Here is a 21,017-nt window from a genome sequence, read left to right on the forward strand (position 1 = left end):
ATGTTCTCACACTATGCCTGGAAGGCAATAACAGTTCGGGCCCCTCTTGGACCATGAAGGGAATAAATTTGTTAGTGACACACCAGCACCCACTACACTGGAAGGGGTAGATACAGAAATCTACTTATGTGCTAACAAAAGATCCAGTGAATTAATTTTTTTTTTTCTGGGAATCAGTGGAGCCAGATCCTGAGCTCTGCTGATTCCCCAGCTGAGAATCTGGCATAGGATCCTGAGCTGCACTACAACCTGCCCCTTGACTCAAGGCCAGTGGGGCAGCTCCAGCCCCAACCAAGCCTCTCTCCAGCCCGGGATTCACTGGCCATAGAGAGGAGACCTCCAACTGTCTAGGAAGGACAGTTTATCTTCTCGTCATCGTCAGCATCTCTATGGTTTCGTTTCCGGGTGCGGGGGGAAGGAGAAGGGTACGGTACAGTACGGTGGCTGAGGCGGTTCAGGCCCTGCCGAAGGCGAAAGGCGGCGGTGGCGGGGCTCAGCATGGCGGCGCACCTGAAGAAGCGGGTGTATGAGGAGTTCACTAAGGTCGTCCAGGTAATGGGCGTAGTCTGGAGCACGAGGGGGGAGGCTTGGGAAGGGGACTCCCCCGGGGGAGGGACCCGGCCGCGGGCCGAGCAGGGCGACTCCTGGGCGGCCTGGGGTTGCAGGAAAGGCCGCTGGAAGCCTGAGGCCTAGCACTGAAGCGCCTCCCAGTCCCAACCCTGGATCCGGGAGAGGCCTCGGGCGGCTACTGCTCTTCTGGAACCTCTAGTGCTGGGAGGGCAGCACAGGGGAGCCGGGCAGCTGCCAGCCACCCCGGGGACCCCTTCGATGTGGGGGGTGCCCCCAAGGGCCCCCTCCGGAGCGGGGCTGCACGGGGCAGAGAGCCCCGGAGCAGGGCCCGCCCGCCCCAAGCAGTGGGTCGGCTGATAAAGTGGTGGAGGGGCTGGGGCCTGGCGGCTCCGCGCTGCTCGGGTGTCCCGCCTCACGCCGTGTCACTGCCCCGTAGCAGCAGCACGAAGAGATCTCCGCCAAGAAGCTGCGGCTGACCAAGCCCAGTAAATCGGCAGCGCTCCACGTAGATCTGTGTAAGGCCACTTCGCCGGCAGATGCCCTGCAGTATCTGCTTCAGTTTGCCAGGAAGCCAGTGGAGGCGGAAAGCGTGGAAGGAGTTGTCAGGATCCTGCTGGAGCATTATTACAAGGTGGGAAATAGGGTTCCGGGGCGCAACCTGCATGACGCTTAAAGCAGCAGGGAGCGGAAGCACGTTTGTAGGGTATATTTCCTGATGTGGTTCTGGTTGGAGGGGTGTGTAGCGTTTCTAAGAGCACATAGGTTTTTGGAGTGAACTTCCCCAGGCTTGGCTGACAGACCTGGGTTAGCCGGGCTCCTGCTAATAAAATGAACTGTATAGATAATGCTTTGAAGTTGCTGCTTGGGATCTGAAGTGTAGGGAGATGGATGAATTTCGGAGCACCCAGGTATTACTGTGTCCTGTTGATTTTCATCAATCCACCAAGTTTCTGTGGTGCCTCTTATATAATAGTGTCATCTAATACCAGTCACTCCAGTTCACATACCTTAGTATTTAAACTTCTTGTGTTTGTATACAAGCACTTATAAAATCTGTCAATATTTACTTGTCTGCCTTCATCTGATCTAATTGAATGGAACTCTTTTTTTCATTTGGCTGTTTCTCTTCAGTTCCTGCCTGTACTTTATCAACTTCTATCCTCTTCTCTTTACTAAGAGTATAGAATTTCCCTTGTAATCCTCCCCAGTGGATGTGGTTGTCCAAATCATGTGTTCCTCTCAGAGGTGAAAGTAAGCCGGTCCGGTCCGGTGAGGCGTACCAGCAAGAGCCAGTACGCTGTGCCGGACCAGACCGGCTTCCCCAGGCTGATAACTTAAAGGACTCAGATCTCTGCTGGGGGGAGCCCCGGGCCCTTTAAATCGCCGCCAGAGCCCTGCTGCTGCTACCTCAGGGCTCCAGCAGCAGGGTTCATGATTTAAAGGGCCAGCGTTCCCCACAGCAGCCAGAGCCCCAGGCCCTTTAAATCGCCACCCAAGCCCCACTGCCAGAGACCTGAGGTAGTGGCAGCAGGGCTCCGGTGGTGATTTAAAGGGCCTGGGGCTCTGCTGCAGTAGCAGCGGCTGGAGCCCCTGGGCCTTTAAATCTTGATTTAATGGGCCTGGCTGTTTAAAGGGCCTGGCTATTTAAAGGTTCTGCCTCTTCCAGTTGAGGCCATGCTCCCTGCTCAGGACTCCGGCGTACTGGTAAGTCCTTTAAGTTACTTTCACCCTTGGTTCCTCTGCACCTGTTGACTTTCCCCCAGCCCTTGGTTTGAAAAGTGCATTGCTACCTCTTTAATTTTCAATGCCAGCAATCTGGTTCTGTTTTGGTTTAGGTGGAGCCCATCTGTCCTGTATAGGTTCTTCCTTTCCCCAACATTTTCCCATTCCTAGTAAATGTGAATCCTTCCTCCAAACACCATCATCTCATCACACATTATGCTCCAAAATGTCTGTTAGTCTATAAGGTGCCACAGGACCCTTTGCTGCTTTTACAGATCCAGACTAACACGGCTACCCCTCTGATACTATCCACACATTGAGACCCTCCAGTTTTGCTTGTCTAACTGGCCTGTATGTGTAACTAGAAGCATTTCAGAGAACACTACCATGGAAGTGTTGGACTTGAATCTGTTACCTAGCTGCCTAAATTTGGCCTTCAGGACCTTTCACCTACTTTCCTCTATGTCATTGATACCTACATATACCACGACCACTGGCTCCTCCCCAGCACTGCAGATAAGTCTGTCTGTCTAGGTCTCGAGAGGTCTGCAACCATCACACCTGGCAGGCAATTTGCTATGCAGTTCTTTTGGTCATCACAAACCCAGCTGTTGCTGGAAAACTCCCTTGTAAAACTCCTGTTTGCTACTCCTGTGGGCTGCTCGGTGTCCTATGCAAAAAGAGTTGGTGGTCTAAGCCAGTGGTTCTCAACCACGGGTACGCAGAGGTCTTCCAGGGGATACATCAACTCATCTAGATATTTGCCTAATATTACAGCTGGCTACCTAAGCACTAATGAAGTCAGTACAAATTAAAATTTCATACAGAGAATTATTTGTTTATACTGCTCTATGTACTACTATACACTGAAATGTAAGTACAATATTTATATTGCGATTGATTTTTTAAAAAAATAATTATATGATAATTAGAAATGAGAAAGTAAGCAATTTTTCTGTGACACTTGCATTTTTATGTCTGCCTTTGTAATCAAGTGGTTTTAAGTGAGGTGAAACTTGAGGTGCACAAAACAAATCAAACTCCTGAAAGAAATACAGTAGTCTGGAAAGTTTGAGTAAAACCATCATCCTAGATTTGTGGTTAATTAGCACTCTGGTTGGCAATTTCAGCAGATAGGCCAAGAAGCAAGTTGGCATGCCAGATGAAATACAGCAGAGCCCCATTTACCTGATCTAATTGGGACAGGGCCCAGATCAGGTAATCAAAAATTGGGTAATCCAGAGAATGGGAAAGTGCGAGGCTGCAGCGCCATCTAGTGGCCACAAGAGAGATTGCTCACTCTGGACCTGTGTGTGCTGGTGGTTCAGATAATATGGAGAGCCAGATAATGTAGTGTCAGATAAACGGGGGTCTACTGTATGTTATCTCTGCAGATGGTCCCTAAGGGTAGAGCCCTGTGCAGAGAAAAAATTTGTAGCCACATCCAATCGGCAGACATGGTCTGCGGATATAAAGTGAATATCCACAGATTTGCAGGGCTCTAGCTGTAAAATTGTCATGGTTGTCATACTCTCAGGGCAGTGTGCGGGAAGCTTGTAAAGCTGCTCTGTTGCCCTGCTGTACCTGCTCTGTGGACATTTTAGTTCAGACTCTAGGCTATCAGTTTGACCCTTGTCACCAGCTCTCAGCTAACTAATAAATGAATAATGAAAAGATGTATGCTTTGTTGGTATCTAGGTAATAGTCCTCCCCCTAATCTATACATTCAGACCTCAGTATGAATAATAGATCTGCACAGCAGATTGAAACTTTGCTTCTGAACAGCCTCATGATGGTTCCCTTTTTAGGTAATCATTACTTCCCCTGTTGATGAAGTCACAAGGGGAATTGCTTTGGTCATTTTCAACCAACTAACCTGGTATTTGCGAAGGTATGAAATTCAGAACAATCCTTCTGGGATTTAATTTTGTGAATCCCATCCTGTTTTATCAAATTATATGGGAGTTCCCTGTTATAATTGCTATTACTCCCTTTCCAAGATGCTCAATTGAAGACTATTTCTTGCCTTCTTTTTGTGCATGTTCACAGGCTAAGAGGTAGCTTGTTCCCACGGTGTCCTCAAAAGCATTAGCAAGTGTACCAAGGTGGTAACTGCTTCATGAATACCTAGATAAGTTGTTAATTTCAACATACTTCTTTCTATATTCTCTTACATTTTATCTTTGGGTATGTCTTTACTACCTGACGGATCGGCGGTTAGCAATCGATCCAGCAGGAATCGATTTATCGCATCTAGTCTAGACATGATAAATCGACTCCTGAGCGCTCTCCCCTCAACTCCTGTATTCCAGCACCGCGAGAGGTGCAAGCAGAGTTGACGAGAGAGTGGCAGCAGTTGACTCACTGGGATGAAGACACCACGGTAGGTTGACTGCTGCCACTCCCCCATCAAAGACACAACGGTAAGTCGATCTAAGTATGTCGACTTCAGCTACGTGTAAGTTGTGTAACTTAGATCTGTTTCCTCCTCTCTCCTCCCCTCCCCCCGCCCCCGTGTAGACCAAGGCTTTGTGCCTATCCCATATTGAACTCAGTATAAGATTTTTAAGCCATATTGATTTATTTCTACACTTTTCTTGCATTGGGATGCTGATTGAGACTATTTGGTGGCTTTCTTCTTACTCTTCACTAAAATCTTGATGGAAACTTCTTTGCCAAATACGACTTTCCAACAAACTGAAAGAATACAGGTGCTGGTTGGTGAGTCTTGTCCACATGCTCAGGGTTTAACTGATTGCCATATTTGGGGTCGGGAAGGAATTTTCCTCCAGGGAAGATTGGCAGAGGCCCTGGAGGTTTTTTGCCTTCCTCTGCAGCATGGGTCACTTGCTGGAGGATTCTCTGCACCTTGAGGTCTTTAAACCACTATTTGAGGACTTCAGTAACTCAGACATAGGTTAGGGGTTTGTTACAGGAGTGGGTGGGTGAGATTCTGTGGCCTCCATTGTGCAGGAGGTCAGTCTAGATGATCATAATGATCCCTTCTGACCTTAAGTCTATGAGTCTATGAATATATAACATAAGAAACCTAACACATCCTGCCCATGCCCCAGAAAAGCCATTTGGGACAGATTTCTCATAATGTGACTTTCTCTTGCTCATCTTTCAGAGGGAACAATTGCATGAAAATATGTCTGGGAAGAATAACTGTCATTCTTTAGAATAGGGTTGGATATCATACTTTAGGGGTCTTACCCATGCATTGTCCAACTGAGGGCCATACTGACAACTTGGTAGGAGCCACAAGGCAACATCTAATTATAATTGGGCGACAAAAAGACAGAGATGAAATTCTGTGAAGACAATACAAGATAACATACATGGTTAAATCTACACATAAGCCTGATATTTCAAGTGCTTCACAGCCACAATTGGGGCCAGATTTTCAAAAGTGTTCAGATCCGACAACTTCCATTGTGATGTTCTGGCCAGATTTTCCGAACAGCTAAGCACCCAACATGCTGCGATCTTCTGAGAATCCTGTCACTTATTTAAATGCATAAATGGGAGTTGTAATCTTTTGAAAATTTGGCTCTTAAGAACTCAGAGTTATTTACAGCTGAGCTGATCCTTGGAGCCTTTTCCTGACTTGTCCACTTGGCCAGGAGTAGGGAGCTGGAGGTTCTTCTTCTTACCTGTGTACTGGTCCATGAGGTAATGACCAGATCTGGAATCTAAGGTCAGTTTCCCTAATCCACTGCTCAGGGCCAGGAAGTGGGAGAGAGAAACACCTCAATAATCTTTTTAACTTGTTTAAAAGAAAATGGCAAGACTCATTCATGTAGGATTTAAAAAAAAAAACCCTTTATTAGAAATAGTTAATTTCATTTAAATCTAGGTTAATGATATCCTTTTAATACAAGAACATCAGAGACATTGGAAATGTGTGTAAGCACATGGTATATTCTGTGGAAATTTGTGCCTCACGTTATCGAGGTAAACTGTTTAGTTATACTGCCTATTGTACTCCTTGGGGAATTCTGCAACAAAAAATTAAAAATTTGGCACACAGTATTTTAAAATCATGCAAAATTCTGTGTATTTTATTTGTCAAAATAACACAATATAATCACAGCAGTTCCAATTATTTTTGGTCATTTATTTCAAAATATCTGTCAGCAAGTATGTTTGTAACAATACAGACAACAACAAAAAAGATTCAGGAAATGTTTTTTTGAGAAATATATTCCTTATTAGGCATATTAATACAGAACTCTGAGTAATAATTCATTTAAACTACAATACAGAACGGTATTTCCCGTACCCCTCAGAAGCAGTGTAAAGGCTTAGGGGAGTCAGGGGTAACGGAGGAGCTGAGGGAGAAGGGAGTAAATTGCTGGGACGGTACCTGGGTGTGAACTTGGAAGGTTGTTGGTATGGGTGGGAAAAGTATGGTGCATGGGTTTTTTTGGGAGGGTCTAGGGGGGAGGGATTGTTAGGAAGCTTCCCCCATGCAGACCCTGGCTGACCACTAGCCTCTCCCATTCAGTCAGGCACATCTGCCCCTGTCCCCATGTGTTCCTGCATCCCCATGTGTCCGTGCACCCCCGTCCATGTGTCCCTCCACCACCCCTCAGACACCCACACCCCCATCCCCATGTGGCCTTGCACCCCCTCCCCTTGTGTGGCTCTGTACCCCCTCCCCATCCCCATGTGTCTCTGTGCCCCTACCCAGCCACTCCTCTGTCCCGATGTAGCTCTGCACTCCCTCACCCATCGCCATGTGGCCCTGCACCTCCCTGCCTCCTGTGGCCCTGTGCCTCCATTCCCATTCATCCCCTCTCCAGTCTGTCCTCCACCACTAGCCTTTATGAGACCCTGGTTGACACCCCCAGCATCCCATGCTGTCTGTCTCCCCATAGCCCCTGTCTCCTGACCTGGCATGACAGGGGCTTTGAAGAATTCTCTGCAGCCTCTTTCTCTTCCCTTGATGGCCGGAAGTTGTTGCATTCTTTTGCCACAGTGCCCTTGGTGGGCAAAAGGCAGAACTGCAGCAGCATTTCAATGGAAGCTTTTTTCTGTGTAAAAGATTAAAAATATGCATGGCTCATTAATTATGCACGCAGTAGCGTAGAATTCCCACAGGAGTAATATTGCAAGAGCACTAAGTCGTCATTCTTCAGGGCATAGGTTGCTCTCTAGCTAGAATTATGAAGAATTGCTCTCCATTGGCATATTACATTATGGAGTGGATGCCTCTGAAGCCTCTGCCATTGGCCACTGTTTTAGGCAGAACATTAAACCATGTGAACCATTTGTGACGGAATCCCCAGGGTGCAGCCTGGGACTGTGGAACCGTTCCCCCAAGGTATAGAATGTCATACATTAATGTGTGATATTATTGCAGTTCTGATATTCAGGGTCCCATGATTGCTTGGCCACATAATGTAACTCTAGTTCTTACAGATCTTGTCTCCATAGTCTAAGGGCTTGTCTACACTGACGCTTTACAGTGCTGTGACTTTCTTGCTTGGAGTGCGAAAAAACACCCCCCTGAGCAGAGCAAGTTTCAGCGCTGTAAAGTGCCAGTGTAGACGGTGCACCAAGTGGAAGCTATGATCCTCATGAAGGTGGTTTTTTTAGAGCTCTCTCCCAGTGCTTTGCCGTGACTATACAAGCCATGTTAAAGCATTGCCAGTGTAGACTAGCCCTTAGTTAGATTTCTCTTATACCCTTATGGTAGGGAACATTCCCAAGTATGACCTGATGCATAGTTGTCTTCTGCAGACAGCCTGAATCAGTAACTCTGAGAGATGTGGACTGCTCCAACTAATTTAAATGGGATGTTGATTCTGATGCCTAATGATGGCAACATGATTATCACCAGAAACTTTCCCCATTGAGTAAATTGGCAGAAATCCATAGCTAATATACTTATGGTTATCTTTGGATGCAACGAGGCAGCTTTCTCCTTTGTTTGTAGGCAGAAACACAAGAGACACATCCACCCCAGTGCTAAAAGCCTAAACTGCTTCATTTGTGCTAAACCCCAAACTCCTTTTGGATGCCAAAACTCCCAACTCCCTCTAACCACCTTCTAAAATTCTCCATCTTTCCCATCAATAATTGTTACAACACATTTGTGGTGTTAATAGAAAACTCTCCTGCATGCTGAAGACTGAAAATGTACAGTGTAAAACTGAAACCATTTGAGCCATGTACTATAGTATCAAAATAACAGGGTATACTTTTTGTCCATGCATTACTCATTTCATATTCGGTGAAAGAACTCTTTTGAAGTGTTCTGGGAGCTATCATGGGAATCTCAATATGCCATCAAATTTAGCATTGCTGTGCTGCAGTAATTAGTGCTAGTGAGGGGGTGGCTCCAGCCCTGATGTCCATGGTTTTGTGCTGTATGTGGGTCCTGCCTGTGTTTCACTATTTTATGATCTTTAAGCTGAAAAGAGAGCAGAGGAGACTATCATTTCTTTAATCCCTAGGAGAATGATGCCTCTGTGAGATTGAAGATTGCTTCCTTGCTAGGTTTGTTATCGAAGACGGCAGGATTTTCTCCAGATTGCATTATGGATGATGTCATTAACACTCTTCAAAATGAGAGTAAGTCACGCTTCAGATCTAATTTTAAATCAAGGCAGAATCCTCCAGACTTTGTACATCTAAGGCAGTGGTCTCTAACCTTTTTACGCACAAGATCACTTTCTGAATTTAAGATCAACCCAGGATCTACCCTGTCCCCTTCCTTGAGGCCCTGCCCCACTCACTCCATTCCCCCCTTCCTCTGTTGCTCACTGTCCCCCACCCTCACTCACTTCCACCAGGCTGGAGCAGGGGGCTGGGGTGCAGGAGTGAGGGGTGCAAGGTCTGGGAAGGAGTTTGGATATAGGGTTCATATGGTCACATTGCACCTAATCTCATAGAATCCACTGGACATTTCATGAGTTTTTATTAGTGTCATTTGTGGTTTATAGATCCAAAATCCTTCAGGGATTGTAACAAATCAGTGTAACAATCTCAACTGTGGGGTGTGCATTGGCTGAGCCTGGGGCAGGAGGTTGGGGTACAGGAGTTGAGGGGTGCAAGCTCTGGGAGGGAGTTTGGGTGCAGGAGAAGGCTCCAGGCTAGTGCAGGGGAGGATGAGGTGTGCGGGCTCTGGGAGGGAGTGTGGTGCAGTAGGGGGCTCCAGGCTGGGGCAGAGTATGGGGGTGAAGGAGAAGGTGAGGGGTGTTGGCTTTGAGAGGGAGTTTGGTGCAGGAGGGAGCTCTGGGCTGGGGCAGGGGGTTGCAGTGAAAGAGGGGGGGTGAGATGCAGGCTCCGGCTGGGAGGTGCTTACCACAGGCAGCTCCCAGTTGGCAGCGCAGCAAGGGTCAGGTGGAGAGCATGATCGACTGGCAGAGGCTCCAGGATCAACCAGTCAGTCATGATCAACGGGTTGGTGACCACTGATCTACGGACTGTGGCAAGACTCCTATGTGAACACAAACAGCCTAAGTATGTGATTGGGGATTATTGCTCAGACGGAACACTATTTTCTTCCCCCTCCTAGTCTCTATTTTTATGACCAGTGGAAAATCCTATCATGACATTCTCAGGGCATTCTCAATTGACAGTCAGTGGGATTTAGGCACTTTTGGAAATTCCATCCTGTGAGCACATCATTTGTGTAATATGCGCAGTGGTATATCAGATCTAAGTATGTCGACTTCAGCTACGTGTAAGTTGCGTAACTTAGATCTGTTTCCTCCTTTCTCCTCTCCCCCTCCCCCCGGCGTAGACCAGGGCTTTACGCCTATCCCATATTGAACTCAGTATAAGATTTTTAAGCCATATTGATTTATTTCTACACTTTTCCTGCATTGGGATGCTGATTGAGACTATTTGGTGGCTTTTTTCTTACTCTTCACTAAAATCTTGATGGAAACTTCTTTGCCAAATACAACTTTCCAACAAACTGAAAGAATACAGGTGCTGGCTGGTGAGTCTTGTCCACATGCTCAGGGTTTAACTGATCGCCATATTTGGGGTCGGGAAGGAATTTTCCTCCAGGGAAGATTGGCAGAGGCCCTGGAGGTTTTTCGTCTTCCTCTGCAGCATGGGGCACTTGCTGGAGGATTCTCTGCACCTTGAGGTCTTTAAACCACTATTTGAGGAAACCACTATTTGAGGACTTCAGTAACTCAGACATAGGTTAGGGGTTTGTTACAGGAGTGGATAGGTGAGATTCTATGGCCTGCATTGTGCAGGAGGTCAGACAAGATGATCATAATGGTCCCTTCTGACCTTAAGTCTATGAGTCTATGAGTTTACTTGCAACGCAGACAGTGAGTTCTCTGTAGGCTCATGAAATCCGTAAAGAGATATGAAACCTTTCACTGTTTTGTTTGACAGAGTCCCACCAAGTTCTTGCTCAGCTGCTGGATACCCTGTTGGTGATTGGGACGAAACTCACAGAGAACCCAGCTGTCAGAATGAGACTACTAGATGTAGCCTGCAAGGTAATATAGTCTTATTGATGTAGTAAATATGCTTTAAAGACCAAATTCTGCTCCCAGTTATTCATGTAGCTTGTGTTGAAATCAAAGGAAGTTGCATGCACATATCTGAGAGGAGAGTTTCACTCTAAATTTTAAATATGCATTATTAATGTTACCAGAATTTTTATGATTGGCAGTGCAAAAAATCTACATAACAAAAAGTGTCCAGTGCACTGAAACCCTCAAACTCTCTAAAACTGAATTAATGAGACTCTTGCAGCCCCAAAATAGCAGCTACAACCTACCTGTTAAAATCCGTATTCATATCAGTTTTCATACTTTCCACTTGTTCATGTAAAGATTTACAAATGTGGTTAAAAGTTGTTCCTGTTTTCCTGATGGGATTGCTGGTGCATGGAGAACCCAGGTGAACAGAACTATCTTAAATTTGGATATGGACATTGTCTTTCTACCTGTCTGCAATTCACCCAGCATCCCAATGGTTCTACGCAGATCCAGAGTCCCTTATTTTTAGGCCTGTCCTCAATCCACTGGACCACAGTTGCCTTTTGTCTTTAAAAAGACAAAGGAAATGAAGCTCAGAGTTCATAGATAATGTTAGCTGACATTAGTTAGCAGCACTGAGGGCAGGGGCGGGCAAACTTGCTGGCCTGAGGGCCGCACCGTGTTTCAGAAATTGTGTGGAGCGCTGGTTAGGGGAAGCTGTACCTCTCCAAACAGCCAGACGTGGCCCGCCCCCAATCCACCCCTCCCGCTTCTTGGCCCCTGACAGCCTTCTTGGCCCACGACTCCTGCCCCATCCACCCCCCTGCTGTCTGTCCCCTGACCGGCCCCGGACTCCCCCCACGACTGCCCCCCACTGCCCCATCCACCCCCCTGCTGTCTGTCCCCTGACCGGCCCCGGACTCCCCCAACGACTGCCCCCCACTGCCCCATCCAACCCCCCCCTTCTGACTGCCCCCCAGGACCCCTACCCCATCCAACCACCCCTTCTCCCTGTCCCCTGACTGCCCCCGGAACCCCTGCCCCCATTCAACCCCCGCCCATTCCCCACCCTCTGACCACCCCCACCCCCATTCACACCCCCGGCCCCTGACTATTGCCCGAACCCGAACTCCCCTGCCCTCTATCCAACATGCCTCCCCTGCTCCCTGCCTCCTTACCACACTGCCGGGAGCACTGGCGGCACGGCTCCACCAGGACAGGCAGCCGCGCTGCCCGTCTGGAGCCAGCCCCCTCCTGCTCAGCACAGAGCACCGGGTCAGGCCGGGCTCTACATCTGCGCTGCCCAGGAGCTCACAGCCCTGCTGCCCAGGGCATTGTACTGGTGGCGCAGTGAGCTGAGGCTGCGGGGGAGGGGCCGGGGTCTAGCTGGCCGGACAGGAGGGTCCCACGGGCCGACTGTAGTTTGCCCATCTCTGATTTAGGGAGTATTATTTTTGAAGCTTGTGCAGTAAATGTTATCTGACTTCCACATCTGCTACCTCTTTCCCTCAGCACTCATGTCTCATATAAGAGCCCTAGTAAAGATAAAAGAAACAAAGAGCTCTGTGTAAGCTTGAAAGCTTGTCTCTTTCACCAGCAGAAGTTGGTCCAATAAACAATATTACCACACCTATCTTGTCTCAAGAAAACAGTGTCTGTTTATAGCTAAGATAATCTTGTCGATAAAGGGAAAAACTGTACCGACTCTGTTTGATTTGATCAATAAGCCTTTTGACCATTCTGAATTTGTTACAGTTATGTCTGTAACCAAAGTACATTCTGTTCATGGAGTAGCCGCGTTGAGTAAAAATCGCAGAATGTATTGCCATGTGAGTTAATAAGTTATTCATAATTATCTATTTCCCTTTCGGTATTTTAATGAAAAAATTATCTGTGTCAGTGAGTCACTCTTCTTTAAATTTAATTTTAAAATATGCTGCTTATCCTTGGTTTATGATCAATCCTCTAGTAAAGTGTTAGAGGAGGAGAATATATAAGAAGAAATTGTATTATACTAAAAGATCTTTAAAACACTTTTTTGGGAGGGATTTAATAGTGTATGTTACATTGATTTCAGTCTCAATCTGTTGTGGGACAGGAATTCTTGTTAGGACTACTAAATTTAAGGGTATCTTTTAAGATACCGAAGTCATATAAACTCTGGGACAGTTTTGGTATGAGCACAAGACTGGGAACTAGGAACTCTTGAATTCCGACTTTGATACTTTTATTCTTATCTGTAAAATGGGGAGGATGCTTGTAACTGCCAGATATCCTTGCTGCATGAGCAGTTACTCATTTTGTGTGTGCTGCTTAGGTGTGCAATATTTTGCCTAAATTACATCTGCAACTGTTTTTGAAAATAATGCCTCATGAGACACCTTATTTTAATTTGTTGCCGAAAAAGCAGTTTTCTTTGGAGAGAACTGTAATGTATGTGTGTGTAAAATTTCTGATTAAACTTCTTCATGAAATTGTTATTCTGTAGGATTGATAATGTATAGAATAAAATAAGTATCAAATATTTGAGGAAAGCTACTATTGGATTTTTTCCCTGAAAACTGTTTTAACTTTAAAACAAAACACAAACTTTTGGGAGACTTCATATTACGTGAAACAGTTTGCTGCTTGAAAGGAAAAAATACCAAGAAAAACATTTCTTATTCTATTCCATTACGCAGTATCTGACAGACTCGTCCCATGGTGTCAGAAACAAGTGCCTCCAGCTGATTGGCTATCTTGGATCTGTGGAAAAAGGTGCCACAAAAGAAGCTGAAAGCCTGGCTGCCAAAGATGTCCAGAAGATAATAGGGGACCACTTTAATGACCAGGACCCTCGTGTTAGGACTGCAGCTATAAAAGCTATGGTAAATGCTGCTGCACACTTAAATGTATTAGGAGTAACTCAAGAAAATTTGTAAGTGGTTGTAAATTGAGTCAGAAAAACTCAAACAGGAGGGTGATTTATTGAGTCATTGTGGTAAATGTGAGAATGAAAGTTACCCAAGCTTCAATTAAATTGGCCTTGAACTAGTGTGAGGAGAATATCCAGATTCTTGTACAATAGGTTAGTAGAGGATAAATATATATTTTGGAAGCTTATCATTTTATAACAAAATCAGGCACATTCTGATTAGCAATAAATATGCTTTCCTTGCTTTAGCTTTGGTTATGGTCAGTACTGACCATTCCAACTAATGCTTGTTGGGATATAGCATCAGAAGGTTGCTGATGGAAGAAGAACTACTTCACTAACTTGAAAAATCCAAGAGAAAGTTTGTGCTTAAAAATAGTGTTTCTACAGTGTTAAGTAATCGCGTTAACTGGATGTTCAGCAACTGCTAGTAAGGTAAAGCTGTCTCCATGTGGGGATGGAGGATATTCAAATTAGCACATGTTAAACTTCTGAAAAAGAGGCAGCATTTAATACAGGTTTTCAGTGGGGTCTGGTTGGGATCTTCCTCTGCGTTTTCCATCCACTCTGTTGTATTTTAAGAACTCTCTCTACAGATATTTTTTTAAACATGTTCATGTGACTTTTTATGGTTAAATTGAATGTCCAAACCTAGATTCTTATTACCAGGACAATTTACTATCACAGCACAAAAGCCTCCATCATTCTGCGGTTTGAGACCAGAAAGCATTCTTTGGAGGCACCAAAAACCTTGCCCATGACTATTTTGCTACTGTTTTAATATTTTTTTCTTCATTTGTAAATTGTAGTCTGCAGAGGCCAGTCTAGAAAAGATAAATGCTTTTATTTCAGATGACAGCCTACTGGATGGTCTTCCCATGTATAGGGAACATATTCTATCTTACTATTTGTACTTCAGAAACTCATATGGAGCTACAGTATTCTGTGTAGAAATTGTCTGTGGTTGCTAGAGCAGTTTCTACACTTTGCTTGGTCAGTAGTTCAGAATGTTTTCAGGACAAGAATTTATTGAGAATTCATGTTGTCCAGCACAGTAATGCATCTATTTGTTTTTTTTCCTCCTTTTATAGCTACAGCTACATGAAAGAGGATTAAAATTGCAGCAGACTATTTACAGTCAGGTAATGCCTTATTAAATATTGTGCAAGTTCCTTTTTAGCTTCTGTGACAAAGTAGTTCAGTAGGAAAGGAAGTATGTTCAAGGATAATGAAGCTGTGGAGATGATGTAATTTGCATTCAGTATATGTAGTTAGATTATATGCATCATTGCCTTTGGTAGCCTGAAAATGCAAGACCTTTTAAAATCCTAGTTTTCTCAGCTACAATAGTCCAGGTAGGTATGCTTACTTTTACTGGAGGAGGGAGAGGGTTGGGGAAAAGGTGAGGCATTTTAGTAATTATGACCCTGATCCTGCAGTCTAATCTTTGCAAGTGGAATCTTGCACACATGCAGGGACTTCCAAACGTTCCGTGGCCTGGGCCCAGGATATCTAAAAGACTGTCTAAAGTGCTTGGACAAAGACCTGGTTGACCTCTATGCTCCTCTGGAATAATGGAACTCTCTGCTTTAAGAGTAAAGCCCATCTGTGCAGGAGACAGAACTTTCTCTGGGGGATTGAGACTGTGGAATGAACTCCACCAAGAGCTAAGGACCATCGCAAACCCCCCACTTTCTGCTTCTAGTGCAAAGTGCTTTTTTTACCTGCCTTCTCTTATGTAAACTCATAGCAACAGCTATACTTATTGGGGGCATGGGGGGAAACCCTACCAAAACAAGATACTCCACTGCACATGAAGAGACGATGAGTGAACAAAAAACATGTGGCAGGTGTGTAGTAGCATTGCTTAATGTACTACTGGAAGGTTCTCATACTATGGTGATAAACGCAGTATAAGAACCTGAACAGAATTAAATAGTTTAATTGATGTTCCGATGAGGATGGGGTATACCTTCATGGATAAGGTTTCAGGATCAAGGCCTATGAAAATGAGAATAATATGGAGCATAGTCAGTTGTTGTGAGGACAGAAGATGTGCAACATTCTTCACATGTCTCTGTGTAGTTCAGCCAGTCCCGGAGCTCACTTGAGCAGAGCTAACCAATCTGATAAATATTGTACTGAATTTGTGTAATGGACAGAGGTCTGGTAGGACTAGGTTGAGCTAACCAAATGCATTTTGATTCCTAACCTGACTCAGCTGGTATAGAATCTGTACTTCATCATATAAGAGAGTTTAATGGAAGCTTAAATGTAAACCTTGTGCAGGTAGTTAAGATTAATATTTGGAAACTTTCCTTTTAGGCTTGCAAACTGCTCTCAGATGATTATGAACAGGTACGCAGCGCTGCAGTTCAGTTGATCTGGGTCCTCAGTCAGCTGTATCCTGAGAGGTATGTACTGTGCGCAAACTGATTAAAAAAGTTATACAGCAATGGAATAAGCATGCTAGTCCTGAAGGTTTTGTCTTAGAGAAGTCCGTTACGTAGTGGTTTGAAAGGCTATGTATATTAAATGCCTATAGCCTGATAAGCCAAAAAGGGGGTTGACATGTTGAACTAGATGATATTTTTTTTTTGTTCCTAAGATTCCCTATGTTAATATAGTAGTACAGCGCTGGTTATTTCATTGGCCTTTGTATAAAATATGTTATCCTTCATGGCAAAGCCTCAGCACAGTGATTTCTATTGTGTGCCTTTGTCTTCTTAAGCATTGTACCAATTCCTTCTTCCAATGAAGAAATTCGCTTAGTTGATGATGCATTTGGAAAAATATGTCACATGGTCAGTGATGGCTCATGGGTTGTTAGAGTGCAAGCTGCTAAACTGTTGGTAAGTTTCCTTGTTATTCTCATGTCCTCTTGGTAGGTCACAGTATGTTACCTTTTTTTCCTATGTTTGGGAAAGAAGGATGTGAGGAGAGCATTAATTTTCTGACTTTTGTTTACTGGATTTGCTGGTTGATACTGTATATGATGTCAGTGTCTAGATCAATTGATTTCAGCCAAAATTTCAATGCAGGTTTGAGGGGAGAGGTGGAGCTAGCGTATATGCAGATCCATTTGAAAACAGCTTCCCAGCTGGAGATTCACAGCTTTTCCCTCTTTTGTGGGGAATGGACTTCTCAGCACAACCAAAATCTTATTTATGGCCCCCAACATCAAGGCCAGATTTTTAGCTCCCTAGCTAGGACCAACTATAGATAGAGAACAGGAGTACTTATGGCACCTTAGAGACTGAGAAATTTATTTGAGCATAATTTGTTAGTCTCTAAGATGCCACAAGTACTCCTGTTCTTTTTGCAGATACAGACTGAGCCCTGGTCTACACTGTGGGGGGTCAACCTAAGATAGGCCGACTTCAGCTACGCGTATCTTAGGTCGAAACCTGGCCGTGAGGATGGTGGCGAGTTGACCGCTGCTGCTCCCCCATCGACTCCGCTTCTGCCTCTTGCTAGCTGGAGTTCTGGAGTCGACAGGGAGCGCTTTTGGGAATTGATCTGTCTGCGTCTAGACCAGATGTGATAAATCGATCCCTACCCGCCAATCTGGTGGGTGGTGATGACCTGCCCTAACATGGCTACTACTCTGAAACCTATAGATAGAAAGTGGGGTGCTGTGATGAATTTATATGCGGACACTCATAAACTCTCAAAAGCTCCTAAATACTGCAATGATGAGCATTATATAAACCCCTTGAAATACAGAAATGAGTGGTCGCTGTGCTGGGGTGTGTCACTTAGCAGATTCTATTGCCTTATATTCATAACCATCTTGGTTCTTCACATAATGTGTTTTTTGTTGTTTTCAGGGATCTATGCAGCAAGTTAGTTCCCATTTCTTGGAGCAGACGCTTGACAAGAAGCTGATGTCAGATTTGAGGGTATATAAACCTTGTCTTTTATTATTTTGTCCTCCCCCTTCCCCGCCCATATACCTAGCATACTAAAATTGCACAACAGGTATGTTAATGTCGAACATACTTGTTTATCTTTTCCATGCCTCAGGGTAATTGAGAGTTGATTGATTGTGGCAGGTTGACTTTAATCTAAAAGAAAATGAAGCCTAAACTGCTTCATTAGCTTTTGTGTTCTTGTAATAAATCACTCCTGAGGCTGTTGAGGTTTCATCGAGGAGAGAGTGGGATTAGCATGCCATCTTGACACCATCTTGTTTTAGAGCTTCTCTCTTATTTATTGTGAACAGAAAGATTGTGTTCCAGGGTTGGGAATATGCTACAGTACAAGATCTGACAGGATCTCCTTGGCAGTCATTTCAACTGACGTAATGCTTAGAATTGGGATTCTTGGTTTTTTTTTGTTTTTTTTTAAAACCCTGACTTTATAGTTGATTCATATAGTGACCTTGGGCAAAATCCTTCTTCTCTTTGGCTCAATTTTTCCATCTACAAAATGGCATAACTCATCTGTATCTCACAAGGATGATGGGGCTAATGGAAAGTGAATGTAAGACTTTGTCTGCCCTGGGCAAATGAAGTGTGTTAGGAAATGTGCAGACATTTTGATTAACACATGGTTTAATGCTAATTAGTGTCTAATATAGATGGACAGTCATGTCAAAGTGGTAGGGCTTAACCGCAATTTAACAGGGATAACCAAAGAATTGTGTTTTAACAATATGCTAATTACATAGGTTAGATATAATTCTTTTCCCAGTGACAACAAAGCACAAAATATTGAGTAATTTTTCAAATAAGAGGAGGGTAGCTTTCATGTCTCTCAGTAATTACATCTCTTCCTCCTATCATTGTTGAAGCCTCTTGCTATAATCTTTTATGGAAGCAGAGCAAGTCAGTTAATGCACCAATAGTTCCTTTAAAATGTAATAGTCTTTGTGATAGATTGGGTTGTAATCAGTCATGATATTTGTTTTCACAGCGGAAGCGCACTGCACATGAACGAGCCAAAGAGCTTTACAGCTCTGGGGAGTTTTCAAGTGGCAGAAAATGGGGAGACGATGCACCCAAAGAAGAAATAGACACAGGCGCTGTGAACTTGATTGAATCGGGAGCTTGTGGGGCTTTTGTTCATGGCCTGGAAGATGAAATGTATGGTGAGTGTTAACTTTGTGTGTGGCAGCCAAAGAGGATTTGAATGTAAGGTGCCTAACATACTTGATAATGTAGCCTTCCAAAATTCATGTTGCCCGGAACAGATCCTTTTTTTTTTTTTAAACAAGTGACTAATATATTGCGAGGCCTTTCTGTTTTTTTTTTTTTAATTACCCTCTCGGTGAGGGTGAGCAAGTAGATTTTGTTCCCGGTTGGTAACTATTCATGACTTTGCAAGACTGAATTAATGTTAGCTCAGCACTTTGGACAGGCAAAGCATTCTGTATTAGGGTACCCTGAAATCAATCATTTTTTATAAGCAGTTAGTTTAGGTATGTGTGTGGGGGAAAAGAGTGCCTACTTCTACTGTTCAGGGACCAGATCCAGCTCCCACTGGGTGTGTTTTTATTGACTTCAGTAAGCTAGATTAGGTCGTAAATTGGAAACTTTCTAATTGCTGGAAATTGACAGATTCTCTGGAGTCTAGAGAAAAGGGAAAGTACGTTAATCTTACAACAATTTAAAGCATGTTCGTCCTCTCTCACTGTGAATAGTTTTAACAGAGTTGGCCAGCTGTAGTTTGGAGCACAACATTGGGACCGAAGCCCTGGAGTTCTAAACTTGGTTATGACAATGACACTGACCTTGTTGATGGGACTTACCAAGGTCACTTCACCTCTCTGCCCCAGCTTCCCCATCTGTGAATTGAGAATAATTCTTACTCCTTGTATCTCCATGGGGCTATTGAGAGGGTTAATGTTAGTGAAGTGCCTTGAAGCTGAAAATTTCTGTGAGCTGTAATTGCTGATTGTTGCTTTTAAAATTTATAGCATGGATGGAGCAACATTAGAAAATACAGGGTGTGCTCTAAAGAGTATCTCTGTAAAATCACATTGTAAAGATTGTTTGTTGCTCTATGACTTCTTTATTAGGCTTGCTCATTTTGCAATTAAAATTACATGGTATTTCTGTCAAAATCTTTCTGGGATGTGAAAAATAACCTTGGTTCTCTCTGGCTTAATAATAAAGATTTTTCCTTTGGAACAATTCTGATTTCCATACCACAATATCCAACTTGCTGTCACATAGATTTTTCACTCTGCAGTGCCAAAGGTAGCATTTCTATCAGTGAAGAAGGTGATTGACTCAAAGTACGCACAGATCTGGTGAACTGATGTGGAAATTAATTATTTACACAGTCACCCCTCTGACCATTACTGCACTTTAAGTGCTACTGTCTACAGTCCCACCTTATACACCTCATTGCAGCCTTCCCATGCACTGATTTTTAATCTGTATCTTAGTCTGCCTTGTCAGAGCAGTATCAATTAAATGTGTTTTAATCTCTGCTGCCTTGACTGTAGTGAGTAGGTTGGTGGATGAGGGGAAAGGATCTATAAGTAAATAAGCAGACGTTTCACTGTGATAGTATTTTTTCCAGTTAATCAGAGGCATCAGGAATCTCACCATGTTTTTCAAGAACAATAGTCCTAACATGCTACATTTGCAAGTTTTAATTCAGTGTTTTCAAGCTGAACTTTTTTGGATGAAAAATAGAAATATCTTATAACATGTCAGATTTGGTTCTGTTGTTTTTATGATCGCTATTCACAAAAGCTTGCAGAAACTAGATGAGAGAGTCTTTTGCCTTCATTTAGTGGATTACAAGTGGAGGTACTTCAAATACCTACAGTGTTTTTTACACCATGAATACATGTTGGCTGTTTGGCTATTCCCTCTGGTCTTTCCAATAACATGCGTATTAACCATTCACATGATACCTCTTCCCTTCTGAGGGATCACATAGCTCTAAACAAAGAATTCTTAAACTTCATTGCACCACAACCCCCTTCTGACAACAAAAATTACTACAGGACCCCATGAAGGGGGACCGAAGCCTGAGCCCACCCGACCCCCATCACCCTGGGGGAGGGGCAAAGTCAAAGCCCCACTTTCCCCGGGCGGGGACCAAAGCTGAAGCCCAAGGGCTTCAGCCCCAGGCAGGGGGCCTGTAACCTGAGCCCTTGGGCTTGAGCCCTGAACCCCAGCAAGTCTAAGCCGACCCTGGCGACCCAATTAAAACGAGGTCACAACCCACTTTCGGATCCCGACCCACAGTTTGAGAACCACTGCAGGGTTCACTTCTGCTATTGAAACACAGTCACCCTGGGGTGAAATGTAATGTTTGTAGAGAGCTACCCAGCAAGTGAAGGAAGGATGTGAAGAACACTCTATACAATTGAAATGGCAGGAAGACTA

At 44.2% G+C, this 21,017-nt stretch overlaps 1 protein-coding gene across 4 annotated transcripts in view; it reads left to right on the forward strand.

Moving 5' to 3' along the window:
- Positions 1-236: 236 nt before the first annotated feature.
- Positions 237-21,017, forward strand: part of INTS4 (integrator complex subunit 4) — a 70,642-nt gene continuing 49,861 nt past the window's right edge. For 2 of the 4 annotated variants that reach the window (XR_007772615.1, XM_050940701.1), the window contains exons 1-10: positions 240-552; positions 1,007-1,201; positions 8,757-8,874; positions 10,663-10,769; positions 13,436-13,621; positions 14,760-14,810; positions 15,994-16,082; positions 16,400-16,520; positions 17,499-17,570; positions 18,586-18,760. Coding sequence is in view for 3 of the 4 variants with exons in the window: in XM_050940701.1 (XP_050796658.1) it covers positions 499-552; positions 1,007-1,201; positions 8,757-8,874; positions 10,663-10,769; positions 13,436-13,621; positions 14,760-14,810; positions 15,994-16,082; positions 16,400-16,520; positions 17,499-17,570; positions 18,586-18,760 (1,168 nt within the window). In the remaining variant the exon portion in view is untranslated. Of the gene's footprint in view, positions 553-1,006; positions 1,202-8,756; positions 8,875-10,662; positions 10,770-13,435; positions 13,622-14,759; positions 14,811-15,993; positions 16,083-16,399; positions 16,521-17,498; positions 17,571-18,585; positions 18,761-21,017 lie in introns of all 4 variants that reach the window. The other 2 variants (XM_050940714.1, XM_050940724.1) reach the window with 2 other exon arrangements.

Source organism: Gopherus flavomarginatus, chromosome 1 (genome assembly GCF_025201925.1).
Source record: "Gopherus flavomarginatus isolate rGopFla2 chromosome 1, rGopFla2.mat.asm, whole genome shotgun sequence".
NCBI classification, from domain to species: domain Eukaryota; kingdom Metazoa; phylum Chordata; order Testudines; family Testudinidae; genus Gopherus; species Gopherus flavomarginatus.